This window comes from Eubalaena glacialis, chromosome 16 (assembly GCF_028564815.1).
Source record: "Eubalaena glacialis isolate mEubGla1 chromosome 16, mEubGla1.1.hap2.+ XY, whole genome shotgun sequence".
In the NCBI taxonomy this organism is placed as follows: domain Eukaryota; kingdom Metazoa; phylum Chordata; class Mammalia; order Artiodactyla; family Balaenidae; genus Eubalaena; species Eubalaena glacialis.
The window spans coordinates 84,236,708-84,252,080 of record NC_083731.1 but is presented as its reverse complement, the minus strand read 5'-3'; the positions used below and the strand labels follow the sequence as shown (position 1 = coordinate 84,252,080).

The 15,373-nt window shown below is 44.5% G+C and overlaps 1 protein-coding gene across 1 annotated transcript in view; it reads left to right on the top strand.

Moving 5' to 3' along the window:
• The first annotated feature begins 5,772 nt into the window (after positions 1-5,772).
• Positions 5,773-15,373, top strand: part of MTUS2 (microtubule associated scaffold protein 2) — a 318,132-nt gene continuing 308,531 nt past the window's right edge. Inside the window, exons 1-2 of the mRNA XM_061170836.1 lie at positions 5,773-8,040; positions 12,577-12,817. Coding sequence (XP_061026819.1) covers positions 5,830-8,040; positions 12,577-12,817 — 2,452 coding nt within the window. The 5' untranslated portion in view covers positions 5,773-5,829. The remainder of the gene's footprint in view (positions 8,041-12,576; positions 12,818-15,373) is intronic.

The window sequence follows — 15,373 nt, the reverse complement described above, 5'->3', positions numbered from 1 at the left end:
AGCTATGGGGTAGGGAGGACAATTTTACTGGCAGGTGTATTTTAAGTAGAAGAGTAAAGGGGATTTCGCCTGGAAACATAACATGGGCCCCGTGCTCATCAGACCTGGAAAGTCAAGATGGGAAATTTGGCTTTCACCCGTCATTCAGATGGTGTTGTGGTCATGTTGGTGGACAGCACAGAGATGGTGATGGGTCTGCTGAGGTCCTCTTTATCCGAGAATGCCTTTCACGCTATACTGGGCAGAGCAAGCGTGGCAACAGGGAATGGAAGCGCAAGATGGATGAAGAGGTTGTATCTGAGCGTCTAGATCCTTATCCGTCCCCTTAACGATTCATGAACGTATATGCATATTCAATGGAAAAGGTTCCATCTAGATGAGATGGTCAAACCATTAGCAGAGATTGTGAGCTGGGGAGAGCTGCAGACATGCTTGATTGTTAACGATGGGCAAAGACAGTTTTGTTTGTTGGCAAGGAAGAGGGTGGGATGCTTAAACTACATGTCAGTAGAGCCTGATGCTGAGCCCGTGTTGGATTAAAAAGCATTGGTAATTGGCTAGTTACGAGTACTGAGAAAAAGAAACAGTGGTCCTTAGGAGAATGCAGGGTAGCATGGAGAACAGGTCATGGGATAACGGCTTCATTTTCTTTTCTTTCTTCATTTTCATCTTCTCTTTTTCTTTTGGGTGGGAGGTGAAGTGATAATTATCTCAGTAACACGCTTGACAAAGTATGTCCTCTTACGACGTCCTTGTGGACAAGACGGGGTGTGCTCAGTGACTGCGGGGCCTGCTGGGTGGAGGAGCACCTGTGGACGGCCACGGGGTGCTGACGAGGAGGTGAGGGGTTACTTCTCCCTGCTCCAGGTGCTGTGCTCTGCCCCCTGCCTTGTTCTGCTGACTCTGGCATCAGTGAATGAATGATAACCTGGAAGGTGCGCTTACCTCTTCCAAGATGGTATGAAAACAGAATGGATTGCAAATACTTGGGATGAAAAATTGAGGGTGGGCCCAAAAAGTTTTAAATAGGATTGAACAAGGGACGTAGACCAGCAAGATGCAGTTCAAGACATGTGTTTTTATAGTCCTACCGTGGGTGCTACTTGCACTTGCAAGCCACTTGCAAGTTTCTAGGATTGAGTTAGTGTAGTTTAGGAGTAATTCATAAGATGCTTTGGCATTCTGTGGATGATATGGAATCTACAGGATTTGTATGAAGCTGTCATGTTCTTAGATGGTGTGGTTAGAGGTATAACTAAGAGAATGGAAGTCTTGTTGTCACATGACCCTGGATGATGCACCCAGCACTGATTATTGTGTGCAGCTCTGAGCACCCTGGGTAAGTGGTACTTTGGGCTCCCTAGTGTGTGTGCTTAGGTGTTGGGAGTTTTTAAAAGCTGTTCCAGCAGAGGAGAATCTGAGTTCCTTAACTGGGAGAATAGGTTTTCACCCTAGTGGTAGGGGGTGCTACTTGGAAGATTATTACGTATGAGATAGGCTATGAGCCTAGAAAATCATTAAACTCCTTTTGGACCTAGGACTTAGTTAATGGATTATTTTCCAGGATAGGTTGCCATTTACTGCTAAGGCCATTGTTTGTAACTTTTGACAGCCATGAATGTGAAGCATATGAAAGCTACACGCCTCACCCTGGGAAAATGCACCTTAAGCGGGGCGGGGTCGGCACAGTTGGTTGACATAATTGCATTTTTTGTTGAATCACACACTCCTGTGTTATAAGTCTGGATTTTTACGATCATGTTTATGCTGGGGTGGGGGGGATATTTATCTCAGTAGAGTACCCTGGAGTGAAATCCAGATCCAGAAAAAACCTCTTGCCCGTGTAGATTCTGTGACTGTCTTCTGGTGAAACAGTGGCGCTCGAGGGGGGGAGGAGTGAAGCTGGGCAAGAAGGGAAGGAAACAGGAAACATTACCTCCTGTATATAATTTTGCCTTTTATAATTGAAGAAGGTTTTAAAATTTGCTTTTCCTGTCTTGTGTGAGCTTCCTATCCTTTTTTGGTTTCTGGTTTTGCTTTTCTATCCTTGTTCTTATGATAGTGACTTTTCCTTTTATTCTTCCTTGTGATCTGTATAATTTCACCAATAGGCAGCTTTTCTTTTACAGTTTCCACTTTCTGCATGAATTTTACTTTCCTACCTCTATCCCTGCTCTGTCACATCTTAGCTGTGTGACTTTGGGAAGGTTACCCTCTCTGTGTTTTCATTTCCTTACCTGGGGAGAGAGAGAAAAAAAGCAAGGAGATGTAAAGATCTGTTTCTGGAGGCCATTACAAATATTAAATAGTTTAACTTAAATTAAAATTAAAAATTCAGTAAAAGTAATTACAATTTAAAACTTAAAATTTACAAACATGTATTAGTGCTGAGAATAATACTCGGCCCCTAGAAGGTTCTAGCTTTCCATCCTCTTTCCAATGAGCAATGTTTATTGTTTACTGACAGAGAACATCTGTTATGTAATTCTTAAATATTAAGGTACAACTCTTTCTAGCAAGATTTTACACCTGCTTATCACTCTCTAGCAATCACATTGTGGATTGCAGTGTCTGATGCTCTGGTTTGGTTTGTCACTGCTGAGAAGAATGCATTTATTTCCTTCTGCCAGCCTCGATAGTTCAAACCCAAGAGGGCTCTTGGCTTCATGCTTATAATTCTGCCCACAGAGAATTAGAGATGCTTACTTTGTCTGGTTGGCTCACATTTATGGAATGTCTTGCTCTCCATGACTTTCCAGGACGCCCATTTCCCAACCCAGAGAGCATGGTGTTCTTTTAAACTGCTATCTTAATGATTTGCCTACATGCTTTTCGTATTTCTGCCCAGAGGCACAAGGAAAACACCTTGAAAACTGAATAATGAAAGAAATATGGATGCTTTGCGATGCCCCTCTGTATCAGGGAACGGAGGCTGGGATCAGAGTGTCAGCACCTTGGTTAGGCTTGAGGCTGGACCTGGGGGTACCACTGGCCTACCGAAGACAGGCCTGGAAGAAGGCAGAGAAGGAGAAAAAGAAAGCAGGAGACGGGGCTGAAGTGGGTGGGAGGATGAGGACCTGAGTGCGACAGGGACAGAACGGAAGTGCGGCACAGCAGGGAGAGGAAAGCGCAAACCTGTGCACAGGTGTGTGTATTTGGACAGGATTCTACGAACATGGGGAAAGGAATGGAAAGACCTAGATCAGGATGTCACTGTGCCTTGTGGGGGGGTGGCAAGAAGGGGGAAATTAAAAAAAAAAACTGACCAAAACCCAGCTTATAGGAAATGACGTCATTTATGGAAAACGTACATATGCAAACAAATGAAAGGAAAAGAGAGCTCCATCAGCTGAGTTCTTAGGGGTGCCCATGGGAGGCTGTCAAGTGAAAAGTTATTGGTGATGTTTCAGTCCTTTGGTTTTCTTGTTTATTATGTTATTTTGTTTTATAATACATACATACAAATATACATATATGTAGATATACATATATGGTATATATACATATGCACATGTTTAGTATACATACAAATATACATGTATGTGTGGATATACACACACACACTCTTTTGAATGTGTGAAGTAGCATATGAAACAATGATGAAGGGAAGACAACTGGGTTGCCATGTAACCTATTTTGGTAGAAATGTAACAACAGTCTCCCATGTAATGTGGGTGTGCACTCGTGCATGTTTGCACGAAGCAGAGGAAGGCGTGGAAGACAGTTCTTCACTTTGATTCCCCACTGGGGGAATTGGGTACGAGGCAGAACCTTGTTACTTTTAAACTCTCCCATCCCCAGGGCCTAATGAATGCATTCATAGTAGTGGATAAAACAATGTTAGCCTTGAGTGGTTTACTGATGATCTGTGAAGCTACTTTGGTAGAAATTTAAATACTTTATTAGAGTTTAATCTCTGTGAGGGAAGAAATAACATTGATCTTCATCATTCATCTTGTCATGGATTCATTCACTCATGCTAAGAGTACATATTAAGTGCCATATAGATAGATAGATAGATAGATATATGTATGTGCCAGGTATTTAACAATATTTTCTTTGATGCCTAGCACATTTGGAGTTTTTTTTTTAAGTAAAAATATGGGGTTTTTGAAAGTTCATCATAGAAAGACCTGATCTAGTGGAGCAGGAAGGCTTCCTGGAGGAAGTGGCATTTAAGCTGCAAACTGAAGACTAAACGGGAGTTTGTTGGGTGAGGTCAGGGGAGAATTCCACATTCCATGCAGATGGAAGGGTATGTGCAAAGGCCCTGAAGCAGGGAGAAAGGAACATGGTAAAGTGAGGAATGAGGAGTGTGGCTGCAGCCTAGGAAAGAAAAGGATGAGAGGGAATGAGGCTAGAAAGGTATGTAGGGGCTGGATCATCCAGGACTCGCAGGCTACTAGAATTTCCTCCAACTTTTTATTTTGAAAAGTGTCAAACCTATACAAAAGTTGCAGGTGTAGTCGAGTGGATCACCTAGATTTTCAAATTGCTAACATTTTTCCATGTTTGTATGCTCTCTCTCTCTCTTTCACACACACACACACACACACACACACATATTTTTCTCTTTGCTGACCGTTTGAGAGTAAGTTACAGACAACATGTCATGTTAAAAAGCATGTCATGTTTAATATCATGTATCTTCCAGGAACACAGATTATCTCTGGTATAATTGTGATACTGTTACACACCCAAGAAGTTTAACATTGATAAAATACCTTTACCCAATAGATTGTCCATATTTAAATCTTGAATTGTCCCAATGTTCTCTGCTAACTTTTTTAAAAATCCAGGATCCAGTCAAGGATCATGCATTGTGTGCAGATATCCATTGGTGTTTTGGGGGGCAAGTTTAGCCCAGCTATTTTGTAGAATGCCCGTCAATTCAAATTTGCCTGATTATTTCCTCATGATTAAACTCAGGTTGAACATTTACAGCAGGGATACTCTCATAGGGGATGTGAGGCCTGAGAACTACCTAACATCAGGAGCACATGATAGCACTTTCCATAATGGTGATGTTAAATTTGATGGTGTCTACCAGCTTTCTCCATTGTACAGATGATATTTTCCTTTGTAAGAAATAAAGTAATCCGGAGGGTGGTGCTTTAAGATTCTGTAAATATCCTGTTCCCCAACAGTTTTGCACTCAGTGATTTTAGCAACCATTGGCATCCCTCATCCAAGATAATTATTACTCTGGTGAATACAAAGTGGTGATTTTTCTAATTGTCTAATTTTTTGTATATTAGTTGGTATTCTGTGAAGAAGAGCCTTCCTTTCTCCTCTGCTCTTTTTAGTCAGTATCAGTATGAACTTGTGAATTTTTAAAATACGAATTTAAGATTTAATATGTATTTATAATCCACTTCTAACATTAATCGTTTTGATGTTACAGTTTCCCGTATTTGGCCAGCAGGAGCCCCTGTCTAGAAGGCTTTTGAGAAATAGTACCTGGATTGAGTGAATGAAGTAATAGTAGGAAAGTGAGGAATAAATCTGTGTTTACCATGCTTCTTTTTTCTCCCGAGAGTCTACATCTGTCAATCTAGCGCGCTTTTCTTTTTATTTCTCTCTAGGTCTCATGGGCTAATTGGCTCTCGTTCAGCTGTGAACCTAACAGATAAGTCATCCTGCTGTGTATCAAGACAATGCCCAGTTTTAAAACTGCTCTGAAAATGATGAAGGCAGGATCGCCCAGTGATGCTGTCAGGGGCCAACAAGCAGCTTGAGAATTCCCTGTTCACCAGGTAGCAGCTTGAAGGAAGCCCCTTCCCATTAAGGAGGACTGCATGGCAGGCAGCCCCCACTGAAGGCTGGAAAATGAGTGTCCCAGTGGCTCCTAAGAAATCATGTTACCCTGAGTTACGGGACCACAGAAATGGAGTGAAAAACAGTAATGAGAGCGTCCTACGTCTGGGAGACACCAACGCCAACCCCATCATGTTGGAGGTCAGCCCCTCTCCTGGTGAGCCTGTGACATGTGCCCTGACAGATGAAATTGGAAATGCAAATTCAAGGGGGCCAGAAAGTAGTACCCGTGTCCAGAAGGAGTTTCACCCCCTTCAGGGCTTTTCGAAGGCATCTCAGGCTGGCCCTGCCAGCCTGAAGGATTTTAAATTTTCTCCGATGGCTCAGAGAGAACGGAATGAAGAGCCCATGCTGGAGAGAGGCACAGGTCCCCTGCAGGCCCCTCGGGGTTTTCAGGGACAAGGTCAGCCAAGTTGGAGGACTGTCACAGGTGAGGCCAGCCCAGAGGTTTCGGCTCAGAAGGAGGTTGACGTTCCCTGGCGTGTTCCCAAGGATAAGTTGGCCAAGACCCTTGACAATGAGGAATTGAGGAGGCATTCTTTGGAGAGAGCCAGCAGCTCTGCTGTAGCGGGGGGCATGCTTACTAAGGAGTGGGCTGGGGGCCTGGCCTGGCCGCTTCCACAGCCCGCAGTGCTGGGGTCCACAGAAGCCCCCCGTCCGGTACCCAGTGGTGGGGAGGGGCCGCAGAAGACGGGGGCAGCCCCTTCTCCAGGGCTGGCTTGTCTTCCAGCTGATGGTACCTCAGAGGGAAAGAGCTCACGTCATCCTAAACCATCTACCTCAGTAATCAAGGAGACCACCCCCTTAGAGACCCAGCCGGATGGGGGACAGGTACCCAAAGTTAGCACCCAGAGCACAGAGCCTTCCGCCCACCCAGAGTGCGCTCCCAGTTCCTCTCCAGCCTTGAAAGACGTCCTGAGGAAGCCAGAAGCACAGTCAGGTGAGGGAAAGCCCGAGCCCAAGATGGAGCTGAAACTTGTCCAGCTCAGGGCCGTGCAGGAGTTCAAGTCCACCCAGGCGGAGGGGCTGGGATGTCCTCAGGAGGATGGCGTGTCACCCCTAGGGAGAAAGGAGCCGTGTACAGAGGAGGCACGGCAAGAAGCCTCGGCTGCTGCACACAGCGGTCCCCACCCGCCGGGTATGGGAAGAGGCAGGGGCGAGCAGGAAAAGAGAGGTGAGGAGGGGTCTCTCCAGACCACGCCCAAGCCGAGCCCCGCTTCCTCGGGAGCTGCTGAGCATCAGCCCACGGGCAGAAGTTCACCAGGTGCAGCTAGGAGACTGGGTGAAACCCCATCCAGCAGCGTTTCACCCAGGGATGGTCACGTCGCTTTTGTTCCTAGTGATTTGACTGACAGCAGGCCCTCAGGTGCCGGTGAGGAGAGAGGGGTCCTGGGCGGTGGGAACGGGGACGGCGCTACGATTTTTAATTCAGATCATTCTGTTGGAGAGAGCGGAACTGGGGTCCCCGAGCCCCCCGACCCTCCAAGCAGCAGCTCAGAAGCCGAGGAAAGCACAGAGGTCACTACATCCGTGGCTGAGACTAGGAACCGTCTAGAGACTGCAGTGAAGACTGAAAGCACCCCCCAGGCAAGAGCAGATTCTCTTCCCGGAGTCCCAGCGCCCCTCCACCCAGAGACAACTGTGAATGTGGCCCGCCAGCCCATGCAACCCAGCAGCCGTTTTCCGGACTTGGGCGCCTTGAATGTGGACATGGGGGTCCCCCCGGCCGCCCCGCCTTCTGCCAACAGCTCCAGGTTGTCACATGCTTCCCTGAAAGTGCCTGACAAGAACCCCTGCCCTGGTGGGATCCCCAAGCCTGGCCTCACCCGTCCCGAGGACACACCCGCCTCACAGGAGGGAACGGAGGGCCCCCAGGTTGAAAAGACGGAAGAAAGGGTGGATCCCCGGCCCATCGTTATGCCCAAGCCCAAGCACGTGAGGCCCAAGATCATCACCTACATCCGGAGGAGCCCTCAGGCCCTCGGCCAGGTGGACGCGTCTCTGGTTCCCGTGGGGCTACCTTATGCCCCGCCCCCGTGTAACGTGCCTCTCCCCAAAGAGGAGAAGGCGGTAGGTGGAGACCTGAAGCCGGCCGCCAGCCTCTACGACAAGTTCAAGCCAGACCTGCAGAGGCCCCGCGTGTTCAGCTCCGGACTCGTGGTGTCTGGGATCAAGCCCCCGGGACACCCCTTCAGTCAAATGAGTGAAAAGTTTTTACAGGAGGTAAGGGAATGTCACTGTGATACAGTCTATCAGTTGAACATCCTAAAGTTTGCTGTGTATTTTTGATGAATTGTGAAAACAGAATTTCCTCTCTTAGCAAATTGCAGATTCTGACGGATGCACTTGTACAGAAATGGATGTTTTTAGCTAGAGGAGGTCGTAGGCAAATGGACACTTGCGATTAGAAGAGTTTGATGACCAGCATGAGATGGAGCTAACGTCTGAAGAGGGTCATTTAAATTCTCCCTGACGTAATCCATAAAAGTTAGATACGTATGCATTCAAATTGGCTTCCTTGTTTAAATAAGTGAGCATAATTCTTCTATAAATTAGGTCAATGGAAAAAAATCCAAAATAAATATATTGTTCAAATTAGTCAGACTTCATCCTCTGAGGGGGAGTATTTCCCTTATGGGAGAATCTTGTATTCGTCCATGTCAAGAGTACCGTGAGTAGAAAATAATGTGTCAGGCATGGGCTCTGTTTTAAGTCAAAACAGTAATTACAGCTAGCATTTAGTTGAGTGTCTACTAGGCACTGGGCCCACGTAACATCACGTTTAATCTTCGCCGGTCTTCACTAATCCTTGCAGTGATCCTCTGGAGGGCGGGATTGTGGTTCTTATTGTTGCCCAGATGAGGAAGCAGACTCGGAGAGCTTTGAGTCACTCATCCAAGGCAACAAAACAAGGACAGCACTGAGATGCTCACGCAGACCCGCCCAGTTTCCTCTCTCTGTGGCCCCTCTCAGTACTGGGGTGCTATGGTGAGTTGTGCTCCCAGAGCTCAGAAAGAAGTTTTTCTCTGGACGCAGTCTCATGGCAGCCAGTGATCAATTAAGAGGAAAGCAGCATCAGATCGTTTCTCTCCCTGACACCTTCCACGTCTGTTCAGGCCACTCAGAACATGGGCTGGAGCCTATAGGATGCTCAGCTGTTAGGATGCACTCGATCTGGCTCCTTTACTTCCCGACCACCTCTCCTTCCTTCACTCTCTCTCTCCCTCTGCTGCCTCAGGGCCTTTGCACTTCCCTCTGCTCAGAATATTCTTCTCCCAGATATCTGAATGGCTTTCTCCTTCACGTTCTTTAGGTCTCTGTTCAATGATCACTTCATTGGAGACTTTCATTTGTAACAGTTCGTTAAATAAAGTAATTTTGTACCCTCTCCCCCCAAACAAAAAGATACCCTAGATTTTTCTCTGCAAAACACAATTGTGAAAGAAACTTTATTTGGAGATGCAGGCAAAAATCCTGTTACTGTTCTATCTCTTTGACCCTTCTTAATTTTTTAATGTATGTTTCCTTTCTTTGTTGCTTCCACTCTCTCCATAAAATATACAGTAATGTCTATATTAGATGCACATCCCCCCCAAATATTCTCTATTCTTAATCCTGTAGAAGCCACCCCAAGTCTCCAGGAAGTGGGATAGTATGAGTGTTTGTGCGGCTTTAGTAGTGCTGAGGGGTTTGGAGAGACCCCATTGGTGTGGGGACAGCAGTGCCACTGTGCACCAGCCGCCCTGAGGACCATTTCCTGCTGTAATCAGAGCATTCGAGGCACAGGTCCTTTCCTCAGGCTACAGGATAGAGCAGAGAAGCCCCAGGGGTTGTGCTGGGCTCATTTCTGCAGTAGTCTCTAATCACAAGTGGAGAATGGGCTGGCCTTTGCCCTTTGCTCCTGTAGCTGTGACTTGGTGTAACCCAGAGAGTCCCCCTCCTGTGTTCAGCCCCCAGAAGTGGCTCTGAAGGTCATCGTGGGTCTAGTCATGCCAGGAGGATAAAATATGCTGACTTGTTTAGACTGCTTTCTGCTCTCAGCTATCCTGAGGCCTCTGGGACACTCCCTCCTATTGACTTCTTGGGGGAATCCTTTTAATTACTGGTATAAGTGGGGGGAAGGGAGCAAGAGTGAGAGGACCCGGTGAGGTTGTGTGCTTACAGCATACAGGTGTGTGATTAGGGCTGAACTCTGCTCCTCCTCCCTGGTACCACCCCATCACTGTAGGACACTGTGCCTGTCAGAGTTCTCCGGAGAAACAGATTGTATATACAGGTATGTATATGTATGTATGTATCTTTCTATCTATTGAGACTTTAAGGAATTGGTTCATGTAGTTGTGGAGACTGGCAAGTCCAAAATATGCAGGGTGGGCTGGCAGGCTGGAGACCTAAGGAAGAGTTGATGCTGCAGTTTAAATTCGAAAGCCATCTGCTGGGAGATTTCCCTCTTCTTTAAGGGAGGTCTTTTTCTATTAAGGCCTTCAACTGATTGGACGAGGCCCACCCACATGATGAAGAGTAATCTGCTTTATTCAAGGTCTACTGAATTAAATGTTGCTCTCATCTGAAAAACAGCACTAGAGAAACATCTAGGGTAATCTTTAACCACATATCTGGGTGGCGTGGCCTATCACGTTGAGAAAATGAGCTGTCACAAGCCCTCTCCTTGCAGTAGCTCCTCAGTGAAGCTTCTGCATTTGCCCCATTGTCTCCCCAGCCTGCTGTCCCCTGAGAACAGGACAGGGCAGATAGGAAGAGGGACAGTCCAGTAAGAACTTAGTTGCTTGTGGTGTGTGCCTTGATGGATTTTAGGAGTTTGTTTGAAATCACAAGGATTCTTTAGTTTCAGAATTATTTCTCTAAAACTACTGCATTAGAGAAACAGGGAAAAAACCCATTTGGGGTTAATCTCTCTGTGTTTATGACTGTACGGTGATACCTGCTGTGTTCTGTCAATAAAGATGAAAGAAAAGAGTGTGAAGCTTTTTGTAGACTCTCTTGTTTTATTAAAAATGCATAGATTAGGCATCTAAGGAGTACTTTTCACCTTTTCAAAGAATTTGTTATCTTACCAGAGACAAATTACCCAACAAAATGGCAGGCATTGAGGTTCCTGAAATTGTTAAGGTCGTTTTAAAATGATGGAATGATGGATTTTGACCCCTGAAATCTATACAGTTTAAAAGAACAGAATAATTACTGAGATAAGACATTGCAATCCTAAAAACCTGACAGATGTAGGTTAGAAATGATAATAATTTCTCCATGGGAGCACGTGCTAAAAGCAATGAGCAATGACACCAAACATTTAGACACTAAAATAAAAAAAATCGAGCAAATATGAGTATAATAGAAAAACCAAAGATTGACAGTAAGAGAGTAAGTAGAAAATGGTAAAAATGTTATCAGAGAGCAGATGTAGAATGTTCTTTCACAGGAATATAATTTGCTGGGGCCTGAATTCTATCTACGTACTATAGCAATCATGCATATTTTACAATGTGATTATGATAAAACTTTAAAGGCCTCATCTTTTGTTTCAGTAACATCAATTTAAGGAGAACTTTGTATCTATTTCAACAGTAAAAGAGTATTAAATTAAGGGTTTATCTCTTCAACAGCCTGGATCAAAGCTTTATAGCCCCTATTAAAGAATATTGTTAAATGCCTGTGCTTCCTGAATAGATAGAGGTTTGACACGTAAAATGTATTATGATTTAGAGCAGAGTTAGTTAACATCTATGTCTTTTCATACATAGCCTCTGGCACTTTTTTTTTAACTTAAAGGAAATAATATTATTTTGTTGTCTTTTTTTTTTTTTTACTTTTAACATGAAGAAACACTGATACTATGAACAGGCTTTGTGAGTACAGAATTGCATATATAAAAGGTAGCCATCAATTGTATTCTAATCCAAACTGTTAATCACAGGCAATAGTAACATGATGTTATGTTGTTAGATTCAGGAAAGAATGAAACATGATTCCTTTATTTAATAGATGTTTGTTGATTTCAGCTCTGTGCTAGACATTGTTCTAGGTGCTATGAATTCAGCAGTCAGCAAGACTCTGCCCCAAAACTTCCATTCTAGTGAAACTTGCTCAGACATTCCTGGAGGCAACACCTTACTAGGGAAGACAATCAGAGGTAATTCACAGTCTCTCATTTTTAATTATGTAAAAAGAATGTAGAAGCCTGAAAACACATCTTTCCATTAACTTCTCTATTCTTCCAAATAACCTTTTCCCCCTCACTAACAATGCATATTTTATTTCCTAAGTAGCCTAATAAAGACTTAACATAAATTGATAAAGTTCATCAACTTATTGTAAGACTAGGTCACCAGGAAAACTGTGCCTTTTCTCCTTAGGAATAATGAGACTCTCATAGTTCCATGAACATTTGCTAAATTCTTTCCTTGCGTCATTGACATTTTTTGTTTATAGATTAACTACTTGCACAAATTCCAATGATTTTGTAGTGATCAAATTTAAAAATCTGACGGAGGGAATTCTTTTTCCTCCCAGCGAAATGTAGATTCATAGAGTATTAAAACCAGCATAGACCTAAGGGATCATCCAGTTGTTGTCAACTTAGGGGTGAAGACATTGGGCCCAGAGAAGGTAAGAGATGGGTGACGGAGCAGCTCGGTGGTTCCAGAGTGGTCACAGTTGGAGCCTTGGTCTCCGGACCAGGTTCAGCACTCATCCTGTGACGTGCGGTTCTCTGATTGAGCTTCTGGTCATTTATCATAGGTTACAGAACGCCCTGGAAAAGAAGAATTTTGTCCTCCTCCCTATACTCACTACGAAGTTCCTCCAACTTTCTATCGATCGGCCATGCTCCTTAAGCCCCAGCTGGGATTGGGTGCGATGTCACGTTTACCATCTGCCAGGAGCAGGATCCTGATCGCGAGCCAGAGGTCTTCAGCGAGCGCCATTCACCCACCAGGAGCCCTAGCGGCAGCTGCCAGCCTCTACAGCTCCGACCCTGCAGGTAACCAGTGCAGCAGGGACTGCTTTTTCCTGCTGTACTTTTAAATAGTAATCGCATAAAATGATAGTAACTGTCTAACGTATGAATGCCTCTCCTTTTTTTTTTTTTTTCTAACAGAAACAATCACCATTTTAAAAAAAAATTAATTAATTAATTTATTTTTGGCTGTGTTGGGTCTTCGTTTCTGTGCGAGGGCTTTCTCTAGTTGCGGCAAGCGGGGGCCACTCTTCATCGCGGTGTGCGGGCCTCTCACTATCGCGGCCTCTCTTGTTGCGGAGCACAGGCTCCAGACGTGCAGGCTCAGTAATTGTGGCTCACGGGCCCAGCCGCTCCGCGGCATGTGGGATCTTCCCAGACCAGGGCTCGAACCCGCGTCCCCTGCATTAGCAGGCAGACTCTCAACCACTGCGCCACCAGGGAAGCCCCACACTAGAGTTTCTTGAAAGTGCTTCTCTTTGCCACACCCTTGCCAGTATTGAGTATTACCATTATTATTACTCCTACTACTATCATTATTATTGCATTTCTTTTATTATTAGTGGAAGGGAACTTTTTTTTACCTGTTTGCCATTTTGTGACTTGTCATTTACTCGGGTAATAACTGATGGTCTTAATGGTTAGTTGTTTTCTTGGTAAGCTCTTCTATAAAAAATCAAATTATTTTTTAATGGTTCCCATGATATATGTATATTATGATGGATCTACCTGCTGTTACATAGCTGCTACAGGTCAATTATGTGTTCAGTCACTCATTCAACAATTAGTACTGTGGGACTGTTACATGTCAGCATTGTTCTAGGTGTGGGCATAAAGCAGTGACAACAGGCAAAAATCCTTGCGCCTGTTTTAGAATTTTAGGATGGGGGTAGGCAAACTTTTTTTTTTTTTTTAGTAAATAAATAAAGCACATGTGCTATTGAGAGAAATAACTGGTATTGAAGAAAATGAAACATTAGAGAAGGGGGAATTTGGGATTTGGGACAGAAAGGAGGGAGATTCCAATTTTAAATACGATGGTTGGAAAAGGCCTCCCTGAGAGATGACCTTTAAGCCAGTCCCCAAAGGACGGGAGGGAGGGAAGAGCCAGTGCAAAGGCCCTGGGGTGGCAGGAAGGCCAGGGAGGCTGGGGAGAGTGGTTGGGGATGAGAGTAGAGGGGTGGCTGGCATTGAGGGAACTTGCAGAAGGCCTAAGAAGGTCGTAAGGATGTGACTGTTAGTCTGAGTGAGAAGACCATCGGAGGCTTTGGAAGTAGGGCAGTGTGATCTGAGTTTTGTGTAAACAGGACCTCTCTGAGTGCCGGGTTGAGAGCACGCTCTAAGGGGACAGTTTGTCTGCATATCTCCCTTCCCTTTGCCCCACGCATTCTCACTGCCTCTGGCTCTCCAAACTTTGATCTCTGTGTCTTCAACTCACTGTGGTGGACAGACTCTCTCTGAGTTCCTCCCTCCTGGGCTCTGGCATGGACGGTGCCTCCAGGCAGTGAGATTGGCAGTGATAAGGCTCACCTCACTGGTTTTCCTTCTCCAAAGGATCACATTCCTGGGCTGGTTGTTGTACAATTTCTGAAAACATTAGTTTTATATATTTTGTTTCATTTTGTAATTGTTTATGGCAATTTCCATATCAATTAAATTTTTATGGGTGAAGTTTCTTTTACATATTCATCAGAGATTGTTGACGTCAGATGATGTTTGTTGTAGCTAATGAGATAACTTTCTCTTTTGTCTTTGCTCTTTTAGTTTCAGACTATAATGGTTGTTTGGGGTTTTTTTGTTATTACTTTAAGAATACTTTTTAAATGTTTCTGTATATGGTTGTATTTTGTTTGCAGTTTGTGTTTAATTTTGTGCCTGGCATCACATATTCAGAACATTGGGATTCTCTGTCACTCTTACCTTGGTTATTCTTAGATCATTATTTTACATGGTCACTCGAGGCTCTGAGCGGCCTCACACTGGCAATGAGAACAGGAGGTAGGAACAGCCCTCAATGCTGCAGCCCGTAATTTAGCGTTCACATTTCCAAACTCAAGTGATGTCCCTCATTCTGAATCCTAAGATCTGGTTTGATATGTGAACTGCATACACTGTATTTTTTTCAGTTCTTAGGTAGGAAAACACTTAGGTCTCCTATAGACAAGTAAACCTGTGACTTAAACTTGGGGAAGAATTCCTGTTGTTTCCACTCCTGTGTTGGCTCTGTGAGTACCATTACGTGCATCATGGCTTTAAAGTGGCTTAGAAGAACCAGATGTGCAATAAGTACATGCTACCCCACAAAGCATATTCTTACACAGTTTCTTTGCTATAAATGAATACTCTTTCCTAAGACTGTTAAAGTCTTACAGATCTTTTTGTTTTTTTTTGTCGTGCTACGCGGCATGCAGGATCTTAGTTCTCCGACCAGGGATCGAACCCGTGACCCCTGCAGTGGAAGCACAGAGTCTTAACCACTGGACTGGCAGGGAAGTTCCAAAGTCTTACAGATCTTAATGTGATTCTGTCTGCTGAAAAATAAATAAACCTAAGCACTTCCTTACTTCTTACATAATTTCT